Raw genomic sequence first — 24,730 nt, 5'->3', positions numbered from 1 at the left:
CCTGCTCTGTAAAATCATTTAGAATGCTAAGTAGTGTGTAAACTGCAAATGTTAGAGAATGCAATATTGTACAAAAAAAAACCATATAACTGAAAATAAAAATATGAGAATATTTTCTTTGCTAATAATGTTTTAGTAATTATCCATACTACACAACCAACTCATCATATCATAATTTTTTTCTTCGCTTCAGTGTCTCTTTAAACATAATAGTACATTACCCATATAGGTGTCTGAAATGTATATTCAGTTCTTGTATTTCCCTATACGATAACACAAAATCTTACAGATTAAAGATGGACTCATTAATCATTTTAAGGAAATTATCCCAAAGATATATCAATATTGTCACTTATTTCTAATGTGCTTTTGAAAAAAAATAAAAAAGACTGTACAAGTCTTGTAATGGCTTTTGATTGTATCTCGGGGTGTACAGTATGTATAAAACTGCAGTAAAGTGGGATTGTCACCATAAAAATCAAGTTTCAACAGCAACTGCTCTGAGTGTATTAAGTGATAAAGATGCTAATCCTGCATTCAGAACTTTCAAAACTTTTTCTGCTGTTATGGTTTGGTGTTGTCATATATTTTAGGAGCACTGGCCCTTTAATTGCCATTGCCATCAGCTGGCAAAACAATTGCATGCTGGGGGGGTCTTTTTATCTATAATTTATTCCTCCTCTTCCCTTTATTTCCCCCTCCTTCTAATGACATAAGACAGTGCGCATCCTAGTATAGACCTCGGTGGGGTGCCTGAAAACTCTGGGAATAGGGTGGGTAACTAATTCACAATTAGGAGAAAAAAGAGTGAGGGAGGAAATTATGTCAGGATTAGTTTCATTTAAAGAGGAACGCCAGTGAAAATAATGTAATAAAAAAGTGCTTCATTTTTACAATAATTATGTATAAATGATTTAGTCAGTGTTTGCCCATTGTAAAATATTTTAAATCCCTGATTTATATTCTGACATTTATCACATGTTGACATTTTACTGCTGGCAAGTGATGTAGCTGCTGCTTGCTGTTTTGGCAGTTGGAAACAGCTGTAAACAGCTATTTCCCACAATGTAACAAAGTTCACAGACAGGAAACTACTAAAAGTATGTACTCAAAATTTCTTTGTGGGAGGGGTTTCACCTTAATATCAGCCATACAGTACCCCCTGATGGTCTGTTTGTGAAAAGGAATACATTTCTCATGTAAAAGGGGGTATCAGCTACTGATTGGGATAAAGTTCAATTCTTGGTCGGAGTTTCTCTTTAACCACTTTACCCCCGCGCGTACGTATTTCTCCGCCCCTTTTTCCATCCTTTAAAAACCAGGGACGGAGAAACACGTACTTTCCGCGTTCCCGACGCTGCCCGCGCTCCCGCTCGTAAACACGCCGCCCGCCGCTAGTAAAACCGCCGCCGCCCGCTCGCCCAGAGATCAATGAACGGGAAAATCCATTCCCGTTCGTTGATCTAAGCCCCGCAATGATCAGCTGCTCTCCTATGGGCAGCACGATCATTGTGAGAAAAAACTCACGTGTCCAGCCTCCTTATTCTTCCTCCAAGCTTCCGGAAGGAAGCTTGGAGGTCGCATTAAAACAAAAAGTTACTGTGGCCATCTTGTGGCCAAATAGTAAACTACACCCTACACATTTTTCACATACAAATAAATGACTTTTACACATAAAATTAACTCATTACCTCCCACACTCCCCATTTTTTTTTTTTTGTAATTAAAAAAAAATTAAAAAATTTACAATTAAAAAAAATACATAAATAGTTACCTTAGGGACTGAACTTTTTAAATATTTATGTCAAGAGGGTATAACACTGTTACTTTATAAACTATGGGCTTGTAATTAGGGATGGACGCAAAACTGAAAAAAATGCACCTTTATTTCCAAATAAAATATTGGCGCCAAACATTGTGATAGGGACATAATTTAAATGGTTTTATAACCGGGACAAAAGGGCAAATACGTTTCATGGGTTTTAATTACAGTAGCATGAATTATTTAAAAACTATAATGGCCGAAAACTGAAAAATAATTATTTTTTTCCCCACATTTTTCCTATTTTCCCATTAAAACACATTTAGAAAAAAATAATTCTTGGCATAATGTCCCACCTAAAGAAAGCCTAATTGGTGGCGAAAAAAACAAGATATAGTTCATTTCATTGCGATAAGTAATAATAAAGTTATAGACGAATGAATGGAAGGAGCGCTGAAAGGTGAAAATTGCTCTGGTGCTCAGGGGGTAAAACCCCTCAGTGGTGAAGTGGTTAAAGGTAAACAAGATGGAAACTGTCTAGAATAGGATTATCTGCTTTTCCTTTATAAAATTTACAGGACTCATAACATGGACAGTGCAATGCATCTGTTATGTAAGTAAACTAGTATTTATCTACATATATATTTTTTATTTCTAGGTTAGCATGGGTGTCACTTGCTCTTTAAGCAGAATAAGTGTGTAATGGTGGCAAGATGAGTAGACCAGAATGCAATACATGTAATGCATTAAAGCGGAATATAACCCAGCATTTCAACTTTGCTCTAAAAACATTATTTACAGCATATTATATGCAACCAGCATTTTTTTTTTACTAGAACAGTATTGGAAGGGTTACACACAGAGCTTTAAAGTTCCGTGGAGAGAAATGCAGACGCATACGAAGTTTAGATAGATACATTTAAGTAAACACAATGTAACAAGTGTGGAATGTGACACACACTGACTGTGCTGGAGCTCCCAGACACAGAGAGAGAGAGTGAGCCACATTCCTCACTTGTTACATTGTGTTTACTTAAATGTATCTATCTAAACTTAGGATGCGTCTGCATTTTTCTCCACGGAACTTTAAAGCTCTGTTTGTAACCCTTCCAATGCTGGTCTAGTAAAAAACAAAATGTTGGTTGCATATAATATGCTGTAAATAATGTTTTAGAGCAAAGTTGAAATGCAGGGTTATATTCCGCTTTAAGCTTTACTCATCATGTGACAGACTTAATGCACGCAATTCTGCTTAACGCAGTTTAGTATATACCCACTCTTGAGTCCAGATAGGTTTGAGATAGGATTGACTGATACTGTCTACAATAGGTGTGTCCAAAAGTGGTAAGCAATTGCATTTACTTAGAACTAGAGATGGGCCGAACGGTTCGCCGGCGAACGGTTCCAGGCGAACTTTGGTGGTTCGTGTTCGCGGAAGTTTCGATTCGCCCCATAATGCACTATGAGGGTCAACTTTGACCCTCTGCATCACAGTCAGCAGGCACGTTGTAGCCATTCAGGCTACACTAAGCCCTGGAGCTTTTCAGAGCTAATCCTGTACTTTTTTTTTTTTTTCTGTGTGTCAAACTGACATTTTTGTTGCATGCACAGCCTTGCTAATTGATAGTGTGTGTGCCACTGCCAGCAGCCCAGCACATTCAGTGACTACCTGTGTGTGTGACAGGGAGCTGCACATTGTACTACCCAGTACTGCATATACCCAGTACCTGTTGTGTTTACTTAACCCACCTCATCACTGCATATACCTAGTTTTGTGTTGAGTGAACCCAGCTCACTGCATCTAACTACCTGTTGTGTTCAGTGAACCCAGCTCACTGCATCTAACTACCTTTACTGTTCAATGAACCCACCTCACTGCATATAACTAACTACCTGTTGTGTTCTGTGAACCCACCTTACTGCATCTAACTACCTGTTGTGTTCAGGGAACCCAGCTCACTGCATCTAACTACCTTTACTGTTCAGTGAACCCACCTCACTGCATATAACTAACTACCTGTTGTGTTCAGTGAACCCAGCTCACTGCATCTAATTACCTGTTGTGTTCAGTGAAAGGCAGTCACACATTACCCGACATCACTGAGGGAGGAAGAGCAATCTCGCCATGTTGCGCAGAAGTCCAGCATGGCCGTCACAACACAAACAGCTGGTTGTGAGTTTGGTGTGAGTTTGGTGTGTCAGTGTGAAGCAGTAGACTAATTACACTACCTGATTGACGTATACACATGCAAGATGTTTTAAAGCACGTTAGGCCTGCAATTTAGCATTCAATGGTATTTCTGTCCATAAAACGCTGCTTTGCGTCAAATCCAGATTTTTCCCCGGGACTTTTGCCGTCTATCCCACTACGCCATGCCCCCCTCCAGGTGTTAGACCCCTTGAAACATCTTTCCCATCACTTTTATGGTCAGCATAAGTGTTTCTAGTTTTCCAAGTTCGCCTCCCCAATGAAGTCTATTGCGGTTAGCGAAAGTTTGCGTGAACCGAACCTTCCGCGGAAGTTCGCGAACCAAAAATTGGAGGTTCGGCCCATCTCTACTTAGAACCTGCCTCTGGCCTAATTCCTAGAGTCTAGAAAAACAACTATGCAATATAAAAACACTATGCATCTGACAAGGTTATGTAGGGTAAAATAAAAAGGTAGAAGTAACAATTATTAGGTACCAGCCCAATAAAACTTCATGAATTCTCAGTTAAAAACAGATAGATTTAAAGAGCACGCTTATATATTACCCTGTTGCTTTCTGCCATCCTTTGTGCTGCTTCTCTTGCCATAGCTTTGGCCATCGTGTTTGAGATCGGTGCACCTTGTGGTTGTGGTAGTATTCTTTGTGGAGAGGGTGACCTTCTACCATGACCTGGACTGTGAAAATTCGATATTGGAGGTTCCAAAGTATGTCCTTGGGCTGGAGATATTGTGCGATGGTGTTCCCAAGACTCATCCATTTTCCCGTGAGGACATATATGATCATCTTTGGTATCTGGTACACCAGCACTTGCTAATGGCTTGCATTTAGGCATAGTCCTTCCATGTTGAAGTGTTGTAGGCACCAGTAATTCAGGTGGAATGAGAGCAATGTGGGAGTCATCAGACTCCCCTTGTGCTGACAAGGTTCTCACCGTAACTTCCTTGGCATCTAGATTAAGTATTTTTAGGAGATCCACCACAATGTTCTCCGCAGCAGGAAACACCACTTCTGCCACCTGCACTTACAAGGACAAAAATACCCAGATGACTTAGAAAGTTATTGTTCTATCTCCACAAGTCCACTAGCATACAACTATTACACAACAAGAGACATAATGTTGTATTTCATTAGCGTTACTTATTAGTTGGTTTCCATAGTTACATAGTTATTTGGGTTGAAAAAAGACATACATCCATTGAGTTCAACCAGAGAACAAAGTACAACACCAGCCTGCTGGTTTGGTTGATAAAATACATCCTTCCTTCAAGTCCAACCAGAAAAAAAATGACCAGAAACAGACAAGTAAAGAGAGATGCTAATAATGTCTGCTCACATACAGATTTAATGTACACTGTGTGCAAATACTATATTGGCCAGTCAAATGCACTCACTGCAGACATACCATTTCCACAAAATTTGCATGGAAGCCTGAAATATTGACATCTCACAGAACTATAGGTTTGCACAGGTGCTGTCTCCGGGGTGGATACGATGTACCCATCATGGCATCCGTTGCCTCATTCACATTGCTTTTCACTGTGCATCTGATCCAGTCCGATCCACCGCCAATCAGGTCCTTTACCGCCAGAGACAAGTGTTTAAAATGCCAATAGGAGCCTGTGCAGCTATCCATTGGATTGAAAAGGACCAAGAGGAATTCTCTCTCCCCACCCATTCAATGGACCAATGAGAATCCTGCCTTGGGGAGAGAATTCCTATTGGTTTGTTTCAATCATTTGTATCTGGATAATTCTCTTAGTTTGTTTAGAAATGGTCTTTAAAGAAGTCAGCAGTCAATGCAGAAATTACTTAGGCCCCAATCACACTATGGGTTTTGCAGAATAAGCATCAGGGCATGTGAACTCAACTATCCATTCAGCTCATTGTGCTTGTTCACATCTCCATATCACAATGAACTACATTATATTACCATACTACATACGATATATTTATAGATTATAATATCATTTTTTTGTTAAATTAATTAATTACATAATGCACATGTTGTTACTTGCAACATGCATAGTGTGAGTGAGACCTCGGGCTTGATTCACAAAGCAGTGCTAACTGTTACCACGCTTGTGAAAAGCCCCCCTTCACGCTTAAACTCAGTGTAGGCGTGATAAAATCAACTCACGCGCAAAGACACACAGCGTTGTGCGCGCGAAACATCGCACCGCGATGCGACTTTAATGGCGCATCCGATGCACCTATAAGGTCGCATGAGGTGCGACATTAAAGTCCCACCTCCTGCGACCATATAGGTGCATCGGATGAGCCGTTAAAGTCGCATCGTGGTGTGACGTTTCGCGCGCACCATGCTGTGCGCACGCAAAGTTTTGCGCGCGGGACTTTACACGCGAGTTTATTGTCAAAGCGGTGCTAACCTACTTGGCACCCTGCTTATCACGCCCAGAGGTGCTGAGTAGGTTAGCACGGCTTTGTGAATCAAGCCCCATATGTTTTCCAGATGCATACCAAGTAATTAGCAATGGAGACTCAGCAGTTCTAACACCTTTATGCTGGGTACACACAATGGAATTTTCCGCCCCGACAGACGGAATCGGACAATTATTTCAGACGGAATCGGGCAATTATTTCAGACATGTCTGATTTGCTCCTGATTGATAAAGTGATCGATTTTGCTGACTTATAATTAGAAAAATTGATCGCTTTATCGATCAAGTGCACTTTTGACATATACACATAATGGAACTTCCCATCCGATTACCCGTTGATGGGGCAGGAAATTGCATCTTGTGTACCCAGCATAAAAGGACAACTGACGTTAGAAGAACATGGAGTCTGCCATATTTACTTCCTTTTAAAATACCAGTTGCCTGGCAGCCCTACTGATCCATCTAGCTCAGTATTATCTGAACTACACCAGAAACAAGCATGCAGCTAATCCTATCAGATCTGACAATGTCAGAAACACCTGATCTGCTGCATGCTTGTTCAGGGTCTGTGGCTAAAAGTATTAGAGGCAGAGGATCACCAGGATGGCCAGGCAACTGGTATTGCTTAAAAGGAAATAAATATGGCAGCCATCATATCCCTCTCACTTCAGTTGTCCTTTAAACAATCATCACCATAACTAAGTGCAGATGAATAAAAGTGGCCTGAGGTTGCCTTCTACACTTATCCATGCCTGGGTACTGCAGAGCCTTTATCATAACGCTTCTGCCCAGACAGAAAATTGTATTACACTGTAACACTATTCAGTCATTACCAGGTTTAGTGAAGCCATGTTACTTTGTCCATTTAGCATACAGATGCTTTTCAAAGAGTAGGTGACAGGGACCCTTTAATGTTACAGGATACACAAAAAGTCGAAAATGCATGCAACAATTACAAATAATGTGTCATTATCAGGCTTTATATAATTTACGTAGACAACTGCGAAAACTGTATAACTCTCTTAATACACGCAACACTTGCATTGCTTGAGTAACAGGCAACATAAGTGATGCAAGCATGTATGGCTAGTTACACAATTAGTGTATAGTAGCTTGCTATGCAAAATGGGTAAATGTGGGTAATCTTAACGTGCACTACTTGTAAATATTAAGGTTTCCATTCCTTTGTACATTCGCCCCTTTATTCTATAACACTGTGGGTTGTTTTAATATAATTGTCGAATACAAGTAAGGCTGCAAACCTGGCCTAGAGACTTTTCCAAACGTGTCTGCTAATAAGTGGTGAAAGGTTGAAACCTTTGTCTGGGATAGATCAGAATGTAGTGGGGGTTGCTAGATGGTTATTAAGCAGTTGTGTGAATAAAAAGGGGGCACATCCGTAGTAAGATATTTTTGTTTTGAAAATAAATGCTGTTCTGATTCCTTCTTGTAGCGGAGTACAGATGGTGGCAATAATACAAGTGCTAATTTACTAATATTTCAGTAATTCTCCTATTGTCCTGATATGACCCAGGCAAAGTTTGCAACCTTTTGCAAGCTAATAGAGAGTTTTTGTAAAATCCATGTTTTACAGGATTACTTATTTTCCTTGTGCTCTCTGTAGTTCTTTGTATTTGATAAATCAAACCTTGTGATTTGACATCTCAGATGACAGATTAAATGTATGTACAGTAAGGGCTCTTCAGCACTACACAATGCATGCATGGGTGTGATTTCATGCATATGGGTTGCAGTGTGTTATAGTGCAGACATCAGTGGCTGCAACACAATAGAACCCAACAGGAAAATGCATGTGTTGTGCAATAAAATGTCCACGCTACATTGCAATGCACAGTTGTACTGTGAAGGGTACCAACAGAAGTCTATTTCCAGTTTTGTTAATTTTCTGATGTCCTGCCCGGCAGAACATCGGTACCAATGTAGTGAGGAGTAGGACAGGGTGGCTCCTCCTATTGGCTGGCTCCTTTGTCTTTCTATTTTACTGTATGGCTGTTTGTTAGTTACAAACAGCTCCAGGCTGGAGGTAAAATACAGAACATCTCATTTGTTTTACCGAATGCCATAATCTTTTTGAATTGACATTTACTGAGATATTGACTGCAAAAGTCGGTAAGTTACCTCACTAGATGGTAATTTTACTTTTCCATGCGGTAACGGCCACCGTGAATTGACATGATATTCTGTAAAATCAGATCAACTATTTTCTGTTTTACTGAATGCTGAAAGGCTTTGTGTATTGAAGCCTATGTGTAGTTTGTCATAACGGACAGCACCGCACATAGTGTTAATAAACCCTAAAGCCCCATGTACTCCATACAATTTTTTGTGCGATTCGATTCATCGATCCGATTCAATCCAACATGTCCGATTGGGATTCGATTTGATCCAATTCATTTTGCCATTGTTCTGCAATGGCAAAATGAATCGAATCGAATCCCGATCGGACATGTCGGATTGAATCGAATCTATGAATCGAATCGAATCAAAAATTGTACGGTGTAGATGGGGCTTAAGGGCCCGTTTCTAGTAGATGCAAATTTTACTGCAAACAAATCTGCATATCAATGCATTTCAATGGGCCTGTTTCCATTATATGCGAAATTTGCATTCAGGTAAAATCTGGACAGCAGTGCAGTAAGTTTCTGGACCCCACATGAGATTTTTGTGTCCAAAGAAAATAGCAATTCCTGATACAATTACAGATGAAAATTTGCATGTAAAAAAACAAAGTTATGCATGTGAATTCCCATACTTCTATTGGAAATGTGCCCTAATAGAAACAACTGTAGTTACCATGTTATCTTTGCAGATGTACTGCTTTGTTTAAATAAATCAATAAAGACAACATGGAACCTAGATATTGCTAATCTCTGACAACCCCATTAGCAAGCTACTAATACATTAGTCATGACAGATCAGGAAAATAAGGAGTTTATTCATCAGGCTGTAACCTGTGAGATTTTCATTAGCCGCTACAGACAAGACCTATTCTGATTCTGATTTTTGGATGTAATGTTTTCCAACAAATCTAACGAAAGCAATGATGAGTTTTATTATGTTTTTGTGACAACATATAGGCTATATAGCCATAGCCAACGTATAGGCAAGATAGGCTGGCACATTGGACCATATGCAATTAACTTTTTCTCCTCAGTTTTGTCTTTTTCATCTTATCTTTACAATAACGTTTCAGCACTTTGCAAATGAAAAAGTTCCAAAAATAGGTGAAAAAGTACTATCAAAATTATTTGGGGTATTTCTTTTGCTTGCTGGTGGCTGAAAAGGCATTATATTGGCAAGGTGCAAAACTGTCACTTAGGAGAAAACATTAATACCATAGGGGCCATTATCCTTAACTACTTTAGGTCCAAGCTAATTGAAATCTATGCCCTGTTTTGGTAGTTACCTGGCTGGCAGGGCGTAGATTTGAATTAGCCGCCGCTGCGCGCATCCACCGTTTCCATCGCTCCCGCTGATCTCGCCGCTGAATCCCGACGTCTCTCGCCGCAGCTCACTGGCTCTACCTGTCTCTATGACTGCAGAGCCCTGTGAGAAGGGCAGGAGCAGATTACATTGGCTCCTGGCCCTGTCTTTCAATGTAAGCTGCTTCCATTGGCTTACATTGAAAGACAGGGTCTGGAGCCAATGAAAGCGGCTCCTGACTGGCTAACAGGAACTCTGCCGTCATAGAGACGGCAGAGTGGGTGGCCCAGGATCCTGATGTGTGCCGGTGACGGCAATTGCGGCAGGTATGTGCGGCGACTCATTGTTATCCATCGGTGTTCCGCCGTTTCTGGTCCTAAAGGGAGCAGAGACTGCTGGTATTTAAGTGGTTAATTCATAGAATAATGAATTTATAGAATTATGTATTACATAATAGTTAAACTACAGGTAATACAGGAAAAAAGTAGTGTGTGTGTGTGTGTGTGTTTTTCTTTTTTTTTTTTCAAATAAAGTGACTTACCTTTTGTCCTCTTGCATACACAGAGAATCCAGTGACATTTGCACCATTAGAGGTTCCTGTTGGTGACAGCACTGGTGGTCTCCATGTGACTAGCAGCGTAACTGGGGTAGGCCCTGGATGCACAGAAACTGCTTCAGGTGGAATAGGGGGACCTGCCATCAAACAGATTGAACAGCCCTAGGTAAGCACAAGTATCACAACAACAACAAATATGGCTCAATGTTTTTTCAGACTCAGGAAACTGAAAAAAAATATCTCAGTGTAAGTTGGGTCACCCAGTAGTTGTTCTTCTATCTCAGAAACAGATGCCCTTTTTTTATCTACCCAACACAGCACACCACAGATTGGCTTCTGAATCATCTTGCTGAAATCCATGGAGCTTCCCTGCCTGGCCTTCTTTGTGTCCATTACAATACAAAATACATTAAGAACTAAAACAAAAGTGAGAGCGTTTTCTAATGGCCATTGCAGCAATATAGACCTAGTAGGGTATGTCATTCTTCCCAGCAGAGTCCTAGAGATATAAGAGGTGTGTATGTGTGCTCCAGTTCATCAGCATCTGCTAGAGACCATAATAAGAGTTTCAGTAGAATGACCCTTCAGCGTATTATAACAATTTGAAGAACAATCCAGGGTCATGCACAATAATCAGAGAGTCACAGTACAGAGGTATTAGGCAGAGGCAAGGTCAAGGGTTTCCGAGGTCGGTCCAGGCAGCAAATAGGCAAAATGAGGAAAAGGCAATAAGGTCAGTCCAGGCAGCAAACAGGGATGGTCAGTAAACAGGCAGAGGTCAAAATCCAATAATCCAGCAATAGAAGTAGTATCCAACAAGGAACAACACACCCAGCAGCTACACAAGCTAATGCTATCACAGGCCATGTGACAGATCACCAGCAATCAGTGGCCGGCCACTCTCACAAGAAACCAATCACCACACAGAATTTCCTGCCTAAGCTGATCTCAGCTATCAGCTGCCGCTAATGTATCAGGCCCTGTGAGTAAAGGACGGGTGCGTAATAACATGCACCCATCTCCTAGCAACATAGGATGGACACTTAGCCGTGTCCGACAGTATGCGTGCACCTGCACCGTTACTATGGCTACAGGGGAAACGGTGTGCACACGAGAGCTGCGCCAACCCGGAAGAGCCAGGACATGGAGATCTTCCAGCGGGACAGACGCATTGCTGGATCCCAGAGGTAAAGTTATTACAACATGATAGAAAGATAGATAGGGCCTGATCCAATTTATTTTTTCGTCTAAGTTTTCTCCTAGGTGATATTTTCACATTATAAATAAAATGCCTTTGAAGGCTCCAGCCAGCAAGAAAATACTTTGACAGTACTTTTCACCCACTTGTTGGCACTTTTTCAATTGCATAGTGCAAACATTATTTTAAACAGAAGATTAAAAACCATCTCCTAAGAGAAAACTTAAAGGGCCACTGTTTTGAGAGGGATATAGTGGCTGCCATATTTATTTCCTTTTAAGCAATACCAGTTGCCTGGCTGTCCTGCTGATCCTCTGCCTCTAATTCTTTTAGCCATAGCCCCTGAACAAACATGCAGCAGATCAGGTGTTTCTGACATTATTGTCAGATCTGACAAGATTAGCTGCATGCTTGTTCCTGGTGTTAATCAAACACTACTGCAGCCAAATATATCAGCAGGGTTGCCAGACAACTGGTATTGTCTTAAAGGAAATAAATATGGCAGCCACCATATCCCTCTCGTTAAAGTTGTCCTTTAAGAGAGTGTGAAATGGATAAGACCCATAGGCCCATGTGCAATTAATTTTTTTTTAACCAAGTTTTCTCCTATGAGATGATTTTTCATGTTTTCTTTAAAATGATTTTTCAACATGTTGTAATTAAAAAAAGTTCAAAAAAGTAATTGAGAAAGTACTACCAAAATTATTTTGAGTATTTTTTCTATTTTTGCTTGCTGGAGGTTTAAAATGCATCTCATTGACAAGGTGTAAAAACTCAGGAGAAACAGTTACTTGCATGCGGGCCATGGAGAGATAGATAAACCTGTGCGCATTAATTAGTGCATGGTCTCAAACTTTAGGGCAAGCACAATTCATTAGACTTGTGAGCAGTAACAGTAAAACCTAAACCTACACCTACACTGCTAGTTAGCAGAAGCAGCTGTCTGACCTTATGAAATAAGATCAGTTGCCACACAGCTGCCACAAAGCAGGAGTTCTCCAAGGTCCTGAACTGAAAGAGCTGTGCATTGATCATGTAGCACAGGGCTGCCCAATAGGTCGATCGCGATCTACCGGTAGATCGCGACCGCTTCCTCGGTAGATCGCGGCCTCTTGGCCGCGTCTCATTAAATTTTGCGGCCAGCAGCTCATCATGTTTAGCTGCTGGCCAATAAGAATGCACGGGAGACGGGGAGAGAAGACGCGGCGAGCAGAGAGGGAGGAGAGAGGCGGCGCGGCCGCTACGTCATGGCTGGGGGCGGCGCCGGGCAGCCTGCAACGTGCGTGCTGGTAACATGCCCGGCGCTGCCCCCAGCCATGACGTACTAGTAGAGATGGGAAGTTCGGATCTTTTCAATGATCCGGATGATTCGAATCGGATCATTGAAGAGATCCGGATCTTTGATCCGAATCTCGGATCATTTTACTACCGGAAGCATTCGGGGGTGAAATGAACAGCAGGACAGGTCTGTGGACAGGAGAAGGGGAGGGAGTGGACACACAGAGAAGGGGAGAAGATGGACAGAGGGCAGGGAGTGGACAGAGATGGGAGGAGGGACGAGCAGAGAGCAGAAATGTTTGCACGTAATACCCACATGCTGAAGTCATATGCTTTACATATATTTCACCTATATGTTCAGCTGTACACTTTGAAAGAAAAGGTCGCACAGTGAAAGAAAGCATTCCCAGAAGATAAGTGCAGCTGTTTAGTGCCGAGTGCAGGAGGATCATATTGCCTTTCAATCACACTGTCTGCAAAGTTACTGAGCTGTGCTGAGCTGAGCCAAAAAGCTTCCAATGTGATCACTGTGCACAACTACGGAACAGCCAGCCTATAATGAGCAGCACATTGCAGCCAGTATGTGTGCTCTACACATATCTGGCAGTGGCACCCATGTCCCCTCTCTCTCATCTACCTGTCTCCCTGCAAGGCTGCCTCCCTTCCAACAGAGCGATCCATCTCTGCTCGGCTTCCAAGACCCCGCTGCCCGCTGAGAGGGGGCGTGGCGCTCCTTGCCCCGCCCCTTTTGCGATCCGAATCACTCATTTTGATGATTCGGATGATCGACTCATAAAATAGATTCGGATCAAAGATCCGAATCGTTCATGATCCGGACAACACTATGACGTAGCGGCCGCGCCGCCTCTCTCCTCGCCGCGTCTTCTCCCCGCCATTCATATTGGCCAGCGGCCTGCCTGCCGGAGGTTCCAGGAGTCCAGAGGACCCTGGCTAACCTACGCTACAGGTACCTATACCTGGCTAAGCTACACTGAGGGCACCAATACCTGGCTAAGCTACACTGGGGGCACCAATACCTGGCTAAGCTACACTGGGGGCACCAATACCTGGCTAAGCTACACTGGGGGCACCAATACCTGGCTAAGCTACACTGGGGGCACCAATACCTGGCTAACCTACACTGGGGGCCCATATACCTGGCTAAGCTACACTGGGGGCCCATATGCCTGGCTAAGCTACACTGAGGGCACCAATACCTGGCTAAGCTACACTGGGGGCACCAATACCTGGCTAAGCTACACTGGGGGCACCAATACCTGGCTAACCTACACTGGGGGCCCATATACCTGGCTAAGCTACACTGGGGGCCCATATGCCTGGCTAAGCTACACTGAGGGCACCAATACCTGGCTAAGATACACTGGGGGCACCAATACCTGGCTAAGCTACACTGGGGGCACCAATACCTAGCTAACCTACACTGGGGGCCCATATACCTGGCTAAGCTACACTGGGGGCCCATATGCCTGGCTAAGCTACACTGAGGGCACCAATACCTGGCTAAGCTACACTGGGGGCACCAATACCTGGCTAAGCTACACTGGGGGCACCAATACCTGGCTAAGCTACACTGGGGGCACCAATACCTGGCTAAGCTACACTGGGGGCACCAATACCTGGCTAACCTACACTGGGGGCCCATATACCTGGCTAAGCTACACTGGGGGCCCATATGCCTGGCTAATCTACACTGAGGGCCCATATACCAGGCTAACCTACACTGGGGGCCCATATACCCGGCTAACCTACACTGAGGGCCCATATACCAGGCTAACCTACACTGAGGGCCTGTTTACCTGGCTAACCTACACTGAGGGCCTGTATACCTGGCTGACCTACACTGAGGGCCCGTATACCTGGCTAACCTACACTGAGGGCCTATATACCTGGCTAACCTACACTGAGGGCCCATATACCTGGCTAACCTACACTGAGGGCCCAAATACCAGGCTAACCTATACTGAGGGCATGTAACCTATGCTGCAGGCACATATACCTGGCTAACGCGGGGGGGGGGGGGACGCGTGCTTAGCATTTGGGGCGTTGGTAGATCTCCTGGCCTCGGCAAATTTTAAAGTAGCTCGCGAGCCGAAAAAGTGTGGGCACCCCTGATTGTAGCAAAATCATTGCTCAGCTCAGTTTTATTTTTCATTTACTGCAAATCAATTGAAAAAACAAAAAAAAACTTTGTGAAATTCTATTCTAAAAGTAAACAATGCTTACTTTAAATCAATACAAGTATCGAACAGGAGAGGAAAAAGATGCCATGGGGTTCTGGTCTGCATAACCTTTAAACATTTCAAGAACCAGACATGGAGAGGACAGTGCGGAACTCAATACTAGCTAAATAGTGCTTTTGTTGCATGACAAAAGCATAGTTTGGCTATGTGGCTAAAACAGTTAAAACCAGCTTCTAGCAGGTTTATATTTAGTTCTGAAGCCACACATGTAAAGAACTATGAGAAGCTGTTCTGAATTATTTGGAAATATTGAAGGAGATCAGTTTTACATAATTAAGCACATTTGTGATAAATTATGTCATAATTTTGCACACATATGCTTTGGTTTTACTTAATTATGAGATTAGGTGCAAGTTGTTTAGTACCTCAAGCAACAGATTAGCAGGCCATTAGCAGGTCTATAGATTATGTCAGATTTGTCCAACATTTTTGGTTGTATCGATATTTTGTTTGGCTAAGGAAAGTAGAGCCATTTGCAGGAAAAAGATAATATATACATTTTTAAAGAGGCAAATGAAACAACCAGTTGCTGCACTTTGCTGGACCAGCTTATCATTCAGAGCCTTGGAAATGTCATGAGCCCTATTTGCCATATTAGTCATCAATTTGGAAGAGTCTTGGCATCAGCTTAGAGAAACAAACTGCTCAAAGCAGCTGTGGTATCCATTGTCCTGCCACACAGTACATGACCTGAAATATATTCTCTTCAGATTTGAAGAGAACCACCAAACGTCTTGGAAAAATGACTATGTATATTACAATGAGACTATACATCTTACATTAATCAGGTAATATGAGTACACCATCCAAATATCAGTTGAGAGCAATGTAGCAAAATGCAATCATTTTAAAATAATCGCTTAGCTATCTAGAACACATAAAAGTAAATAAATGTCCAGTTTGTAATTTGAAAACAAGAGAAATATATGTGCCAATAAAAAAATGCCTCAGTGCATCCATTCTACCATCTAGCAAGGGAAGCAGAGAGTTCTGTTTTAACCATTGCATCTCCCTTATCCAGGAAAACACAGTAGCTACCATTCACAGGAATGGAAAGACAACTTAGAACCTATTATAATAACTTTATTCTGTGCACAGACAGCCTTATAAAATAAAGAATATTCTATCCACATGTAAAGATAGCAGTTTTCATCTGTATATAGTTCTGTTTTATTTCTCAGGTAGGCCAATTTGTATATGCTGCACCTGTATACTTAGTTATTGTTATTATTTTTAGTATATACAGGACCGACATTTTCCACAACGCTGTAGAGAGTATATTGCTTTGTCACTTAACTGTCCCTCAGAGGGTCTCACAATCTAATCCCTACCACAGTCATATGTCTATGTATGTATCATAGTCTAGGGCCAATTTAGGGAGAATCCAATTTTTTTTTTATTTTTCTTGCATTTAACCAAGTTCCTGGGGTAAAATTAATATGTTGGGCTATTTTCATTCTGGGTTGTTATATTGCGTTGTGTTTTAACTTACAGATAATGCAACCAAAGACAATGTTTGAGGTGGCATGAGGCGTAACACAGGTAAAAATGTATCTGACCAATAAGCACATTGGACTGGCTAATATTGTGCATGCCAATGTTTGTGATTCTAGCAGCGCAGTGCATGCTATTTGCTGTAACAGCGGAATCAGTTGCATCACAGTACAAATGATGAGGTGTAAACTGTTCATAGATTTTTACTTGGATGATATTACAGTGCACAAAACAGTGTCCATTACAACATAATGCAAGTGTGAAAGTACCCCTAAAGGAAACCTGTTTTGACAATAAAGTACAAATGCCATTGTGTGCAGTATAGAGTCATTATATTTACCTGTTCATCGGCTTAGATAATTTCCCCTCTGTTGTGCAGCTTTGACGCTTTAACTTCTGAACCATTTGCATGCAGCGGCGCATGCTCTGTCCATTCAAGCACCGTGTAGTGTCGCGCTCCTGCCTGCCTAAGCACACCCAGGAACATTCTGAGTATGTGTACTGGAGAAGTGATGCACATACCCAGAACATTTCTGGCCCCGGCTGCTATGCACAGTTGGCTGGGATGAAGAAAGGAAAGGAAGCACGGAATAGACAGAGCATGCATTACTCATCATTGAGTGGTAGGCAGAGCTGCACAACAGAGGGGACCCCATACAAACCAATGGACAGTGCAGTATAGGGACCTCATCGTTTTGCAGAAGTACAATTGAAAGTTTGTATAGTTTTACTTCAACTACAGTAAAGGACAGCTAAGTTTAAAGACATGCAGTTTAAAAAACAGCATAAAACAATAGTATTTATGTAAAAGCATAAAATGTCTAGTGCTCCAGTAGTTCCACACAGATATTACTCTGAAAACTTCTTCTATCATCCACAATCCCTCCTCAGTTTGTCAGCGATGCAGAAGAATACAATTTTTCCAAATACAGTTCAGTAATGTCCACAGCTTGTATCTGGACCAGCTTCCAACAAGGCTGGTTATACTTATACTACAGCTCTAAAAATGCTGTGTGAACCTGACTATTGTTTCGCCATTCAGTGCCGCTTAGCAACAGAGGGCATCTGTGAATTCACATCACATACAGTGTTTTCTACAGCCCTTAAAGCAGTATCACAGCACAAGACACTACAGTAACAATACTACGGTAGCTCTCCGTTTACTTGCTGGCAAACAGCCAATATCTCTACTTAGCACTTTTGAAAGTGGGACTCAATCCAAAACATTTATTTTAGTACTACAAGAGAGTAGAGTGAGGAAAGGATTAAACTACTGTGAGGTGTTTATTTCTATTTGGATTCCCATTGGGGAGATATTCCTCACTTGCAGCTTAAAAGACTACTACCACTGATACGCATGTGGATCTTCCCTCTGATAGCGATAGGCAGCCACTAAAACTTTGTAGAGGGTTTATCAGGGGTGTGGGTCGGAAGCATGCATGTTGGCATGCTTCCATGACATGCTTTCATTCCACATTCTATAAATCTCCTACTATAGTCCCTACTATGGTGGCCCCTGCTATAGTGCCCTCTGTTACAGTAACCTAGTGCTATAATGCCTCTACAGAGATTAGCATAAAGAACAAGCTTGAGAATGAACACATTTACAAGTTCCTCTTTTCTGTTTTCCCTGCTCCCCAACTTCTGTGCTCTAGGCTGATAGTCTGGAAGCATCTCCTGGCTCTTGTCACATCTAATCTGCTGCCAGCATGATCACATGATGCAACAGTCATGTGACCATCATGCCGATAATTAGGGCAAGGAAAGAGTTTGGGGGCTTTCATAAAGAGCACATCAGCAGTGGAGTGGGATCTGGACTGGTAAACATGTTCAATCACACTCATTTTGCCAAACTCTGCAATATCGGGGGACACAAATGTTGAGCACATTTATCATTACTGTCATTACAGACAAGGCTAAAAGGAGCCATTTACAAGGATGGCTGACAACTCTTTGTTGTAGCTTGGTCTTATTCAGCAGCACTTCATATTCTCATTGTGGAAAAATATGGCTGTTCATGCCTATGAAACACTCAGAACTTTGTATCAATAAAGAGAATTAAGGAATTTTCAGTTTTTCAGTTCTTGCAAAAAGTGTCTTCTCCTAAAATAATGACTCTTTGTGACTCAAGAGTATTACAAAAATAGTAAAAGTAAAAATATATTAACTGCTAAGTTCATTCTCAAAGGAATAGCTAGAAATACAATATAGGTTGGGGCAAATGGCTGCAATGTAAATCAACAGAAAGCATCTGTACTATGTTCATAGGGGTTTGATGAAAATGTAAAAAAAAGTGTGATTTATCCCCTAGTTATTAAAGTCAATGGAAACAATTAGTCTCTGATAGTTTACCCAGTAAGCATGAATGTGCAAGATTGATTGCAGCACCGTGGGATTAAATTTATGTACAAGGTCAAATAAGAATCTGCTGAGTTTTTTTGTTGTTGTTTTTTTTAACAAAGTCTTGATCATAAAGAGAGTTGTATAACAAAACATCATTTCTGTGGCAATAGGTGTGACTGAAGTATCCCTACCGCATGAAACCGAACAGCCTACATTTATGGATGCAACCACACTTTGTACGACACAAATACGACCTTGAAGAAGATTTTTGAGGATAAACCCAAATATATAATTTACAATTATTTCCGACTTACTGCAAAACAGTCAGGTATGGTGATGTCTGAGCACGGACTGAGCTTGAAGCAATGTTTGAGACTCTCCTTCTGACAGGTAAGCATTATTAGTATTAGGCTTATACGTTGGAAGATGTCGCTACACAGTCGAAACCCAGAAATAGAATGTCCACTTTAAATACCAGGAAAGTTGGATCACTTCCTCCTTAGTTCACTGATAAATATCTATTTTTTAGAAGGCAGCACTACACCACATAATTTACAGTTGTAAACGTTCAGTTAAGAGATCCTGGCCCATATGCAATCATTTTTTCTCCTTGGTTTTCTACAAGTTGATAATTTAACATCTTGTCAATAAAATGCCTTTTAAGCCCCCAGCATGCAAGAAAATGCACACAATCATTTTGATAGCACTTTTCTACAACTTTTGGTATTTTTTGAATTGCAAAATGCAGAAAAGTTGTTTGAAAGAAATGATGAAAAGTTATCACCTAGGAGAAAACCTAGGAGAAAAAGTGAATTGCATATGGGCCTGAGTGTCAGGGCGGGTCTGGATGCAAACGTGAGAGCCAGTAACACGTGGAGCAGTGAGTAAGAGACTACACCCCCACTCCCCACCCAATACACTATATAGAAAATACCCCTTTGTATTTGGGTATCATTTAATGATAATGGTGGGTTCAAATCCCTAAATGGTTATAGATTAGGATTCATCTTAGATAAAAGGTTAGGTTAGAGATTGGATTTGGGAAGTAAGGGGATGGTGTAACTTCACAATTAGAAGTATGTATTACTAAATGTCACTAATAGGCACACACAGACTTGTTGAAATAAACCAATTAATCATAGATTGTGGGTTTTTTCACCTGTCAGTTTTGTTAGAAGATAGTCTTGCTTGCTCCTATCAGCTAACAGAATGCACACAATGGTAGTCAGAAGCAACTTGGTAGATAGTGCCTCCATTACCCTGAATTAGATGTCTGACATTTTTCTACCATGTTGTGTCCTAGAGCTGCCAGATCTCTAGTTGGACGGACCAAGCACTCCACAACAGTATGTTATGATAGCTGTGCAAATTTTTTTTTTATGTTTATGCACAACAAGCAATAAACGCCACAAGCTCACCTGACAAGTGCGGTGTTATTGTCACTCTATTAACCACTTGAGGACCTAGGGCTTTCTACCCCTTAAGGACCGGCCACTTTTTTTCCATTCAGACCACTGCAGCTTTCACGGTTTATTGCTCGCTCATACAACCTACCACCTAAATGAATTTTGGCTCCTTTTCTTGTCACTAATAAAGCTTTCTTTTGATGCTATTTGATTGCTCCTGCGATTTTTACTTTTTATTATATTCATCAAAAAAGACATGAATTTTGGCAAAAAAATGATTTTTTTAACTTTCTGTGCTGACATTTTTCAAATAAAGTAAAATTTCTGTATACATGCAGCGCGAAAAATGTGGACAAACATGTTTTTGATAAAAAAAAAAAAATTCAGTGTATATTTATTGGTTTGGGTAAAAGTTATAGCGTTTACAAACTATGGTGCCAAAAGTGAATTTTCCCATTTTCAAGCATCTCTGACTTTTCTGACCCCCTGTCATGTTTCATGAGGGGCTAGAATTCCAGGATAGTATAAATACCCCCCAAATGACCCCATTTTGGAAAGAAGACATCCCAAAGTATTCACTGAGAGGCATAGTGAGTTCATAGAAGATATTATTTTTTGTCACAAGTAAGCGGAAAATGACACTTTGTGAGGAAAAAAAAAAAAAAAAAAAGTTTCCATTTCTTCTAACTTGCGACAAAAAAAAATGAAATCTGCCACGGACTCACCATGCCCCTCTCTGAATACCTTGAAGGGTCTACTTTCCAAAATGGGATCATTTGTGGGGTGTGTTTACTGTCCTGACATTTTGGGGGGTGCTAAATTGTAAGCACCCCTGTAAAGCCTAAAGGTGCTCATTGGACTTTGGACCCCTTAGCGCAGTTAGGCTGCAAAAAAGTGCCACACATGTGGTATTGCCGTACTCAGGAGAAGTAGTATAATGTGTTTTGGGGTGTATTTTTACACATACCCATGCTGGGTGGGAGAAATATCTCTGTAAATGACAATTTGTTAATTTTTTTTACACACAATTGTCCATTTACAGAGATATTTCTCCCACTCAGCATGGGTATGTGTAAAAATACACCACAAAACACATTATACTACTTCTCCTGAGTACGGCGATACCACATGTGTGGCACTTTTTTGCACCCTAACTGCGCTAAAGGGCCCAAAGTCCAATGAGTACCTTTAGGATTTCACAGGTCATTTTGAGAAATTTCGTTTCAAGACTACTCCTCACGGTTTAGGGCCCCTAAAATGCCAGGGCAGTATAGGAACCCCACAAATGACCCCATTTTAGAAAGAAGACACCCCAAGGTATTCCGTTAGTAGTATGGCGAGTTCATAGAAGATTTTATTTTTTGTCACAAGTTAGCGGAAAATGACACTTTGTGAAAAAACACAATTAAAATCAATTTCCGCTAACTTTTGACAAAAAATAAAATCTTCTATGAACTCACCATACTCCTAACGGAATACCTTGGGGTGTCTTCTTTCTAAAATGGGGTCATTTGTGGGGTTCCTATACTGCCCTGGCATTTTAGGGGCCCTAAACCGTGAGGAGTAGTCTTGAAACGAAATTTCTCAAAATGACCTGTGAAATCCTAAAGGTACTCATTGGACTTTGGGCCCTTTAGCGCAGTTAGGGTGCAAAAAAGTGCCACACATGTGGTATCGCCATACTCGGGAGAAGTAGTACAATGTGTTTTGGGGTGTATTTTTACACATACCCATGCTGGGTGGGAGAAATACCTCTGTAAATGGACAATTGTGTGTAAAAAAATCAAAAGATTGTCATTTACAGAGGTATTTCTCCCACCCAGCATGGGTATGTGTAAAAATACACCCCAAAACACATTGTACTACTTCTCCCGAGTACGGCGATACCACATGTGTGGCACTTTTTTGCACCCTAACTGCACTAAGGGGCCCAAAGTCCAATGAGTACCTTTAGGATTTCACAGGTCATTTTTGTTTCAAGACTACTCCTCACGGTTTAGGGCCCCTAAAATGCCAGGGCAGTATAGGAACCCCACTAATGACCCCATTTTAGAAAGAAGACACCCCAAGGTATTCCGTTAGGAGTATGGTGAGTTCATAGAAGTTTTTATTTTTTTGTCACAAGTTAGCGGAAATTGATTTTAATAGTTTTTTTTCACAAAGTGTCATTTTCCGCTAACTTGTGACAAAAAATAAAATCTTCTATGAACTCACCATACTCCGTACGGAATACCTTTGGGTGTCTTCTTTCTAGAATGGGGTCATTTGTGGGGTTCCTATACTGCCCTGGCATTTTAGGGGCCCTAAACCGTGAGGAGTAGTCTTGAAACCAAATGTCGCAAAATGACCTGTGAAATCCTAAAGGTACTCATTGGACTTTGGGCCCCTTAGCGTACTTAGGGTGTAAAAAAGTGCCACACATGTGGTACCGCTGTACTCAGGAGAAGTAGTATAATGCGTTTTGGGGTGTATTTTTACACATACCCATGCTAAGTGGGAGAAATATCTCTGTAAATGACAATTGTTTGATTTTTTTACACACAATTGTCCATTTACATAGAAATTTCTCCCACCCAGCATGGGTATGTGTAAAAATACACCCCAAAACACATTATACTACTTTTCCTGAGTACGGCGGTACCACATGTGTGACACTTTTTTGCAGCCTAGGTGCGCTAAGGGGCCCAACGTCCTATTCACAGGTCATTTTGAAGCATTTGTTTTCTAGACTACTCCTCGCGGTTTAGGGCCCCTAAAATGCCAGGGCAGTATAGGAACCCCACAAGTGACCCCATTTTAGAAAGAAGACACCCCAAGGTATTCTGTTAGGTGTATGGCGAGTTCATAGAAGATTTTATTTTTTGTCACAAGTTAGTGAAAAATGACACTTTGTGAAAAAAAACCAATAAAAATTAATTTCCGCTAACTTTTGACAAAAAATTAAATCTTCTATGAACTCGTCATACACCTAACATAATACCTTGGGGTGTCTTTTTTTTCTAAAATGGGGTCACTTGTGGGGTTCCTATACCGCCCTGGCATTTTACAGGCCCAAAACCGTGAGTAGTCTGGAAACCAAATGTCTCAAAATGACTGTTCAGGGGTATAAGCATCTGCAAATTTTGATGACAGGTGGTCTATGAGGGGGCGAATTTTGTGGAACCGGTCATAAGCAGGGTGGCCTTTTAGATGACAGGTTGTATTGGGCCTGATCTGATGGATAGGAGTGCTAGGGGGGTGACAGGAGGTGATTGATGGGTGTCTCAGGGGGTGGTTAGAGGGGAAAATAGATGCAATCCATGCACTGGGGAGGTGATCGGAAGGGGGTCTGAGGGTTTGGCCGAGTGATCAGGAGCCCACACGGGGCAAATTGGGGCCTGATCTGATGGGTAGGTGTGCTAGGGGGTGACAGGAGGTGATTGATGGGTGTCTCAAGGTGTGATTAGAGGGGGGAATGGATGCAAGCAATGCACTGGCGAGGTGATCAGGGCTGGGGTCTGAGGGCATTCTGAGGGTGTGGGCGGGTGATTGAGTGCCCTAGGGGCAGATAGGGGTCTAATCTGATAGGTAGCAGTGACAGGGGGTGATTGATGGGTAATTAGTGGGTGTTTAGGGTAGAGAATAGATGGAAACACTGCGCTTGGGTGGTGATCTGATGTCGGATCTGCGGGCGATCTATTGGTGTGGGTGGGTGATCAGTTTGCCCGCAAGGGGCAGGTTAGGGGCTGATTGATGGGTGGCAGTGACAGTGGGTGATTGATGGGTGGCAGTGACAGGGGGTGATTGATGGGTGGCAGTGACAGGGGGTGATTGATGGGTGATTGATAGGTGATTGACAGGTAATCAGTGGGTTATTACAGGGGAGAACAGATGTAAATATTGCACTGGCGAATTGATAAGGGGGGGTCTGAGGGCAATCTGAGCGTGTAGGCGGTCGATTGGGTGCCCGCAAGGGGCAGATTAGGGTCTGATCTGATAGGTAACAGTGACAGGTGGTGATAGGGAGTGATTGATGGGTGATTGATGGGTAATTAGTGGGTGTTTAGAGGAGAGAATAGATGGAAACACTGCGCTTGGGTGGTGATCTGATGTCGGATCTGCGGGCGATCTATTGGTGTGGGTGGGTGATCAGATTGCCCGCAAGGGGCAGGTTAGGGGCTGATTGTTGGGTGGCAGTGACAGGGGGTGATTGATGGGTGATAGGTGATTGGCAGGTGATTGACAGGTGATCAGTGGGTTATTACAGGGAAGGACAGATGTAATTAATGCACTGGCGAATTGATAAGGGGGGGGGGGGGGTCTGAGGGCAATCTGAGCGTGTGGGCGGGTGATTGGGTGCCCGCAAGGGGCAGATTAGGGTCTGATCTGATAGGTAACAG

General features: G+C 41.9%; 1 protein-coding gene across 19 annotated transcripts in view; it reads right to left on the bottom strand.

Annotated features, from left to right (window-relative positions):
- RIMBP2 (RIMS binding protein 2) overlaps positions 1–24,730 on the bottom strand; it is a 591,563-nt gene that overhangs the window by 106,653 nt on the left and 460,180 nt on the right. For all 19 annotated transcript variants that reach the window (XM_068243476.1, XM_068243541.1, XM_068243461.1 and 16 more), the window contains 2 exons: positions 10,357–10,508; positions 4,517–4,987 (listed from right to left, as the gene is read on the bottom strand). In XM_068243476.1, coding sequence (XP_068099577.1) covers positions 4,517–4,987; positions 10,357–10,508 — 623 coding nt within the window. The remainder of the gene's footprint in view (positions 1–4,516; positions 4,988–10,356; positions 10,509–24,730) is intronic.

Source organism: Hyperolius riggenbachi, chromosome 1 (genome assembly GCF_040937935.1).
Source record: "Hyperolius riggenbachi isolate aHypRig1 chromosome 1, aHypRig1.pri, whole genome shotgun sequence".
Classification (NCBI taxonomy): domain Eukaryota; kingdom Metazoa; phylum Chordata; class Amphibia; order Anura; family Hyperoliidae; genus Hyperolius; species Hyperolius riggenbachi.
The sequence above is the reverse complement of the archived record's forward strand: the minus strand, read 5'-3'. Positions and strand labels throughout refer to the sequence as shown.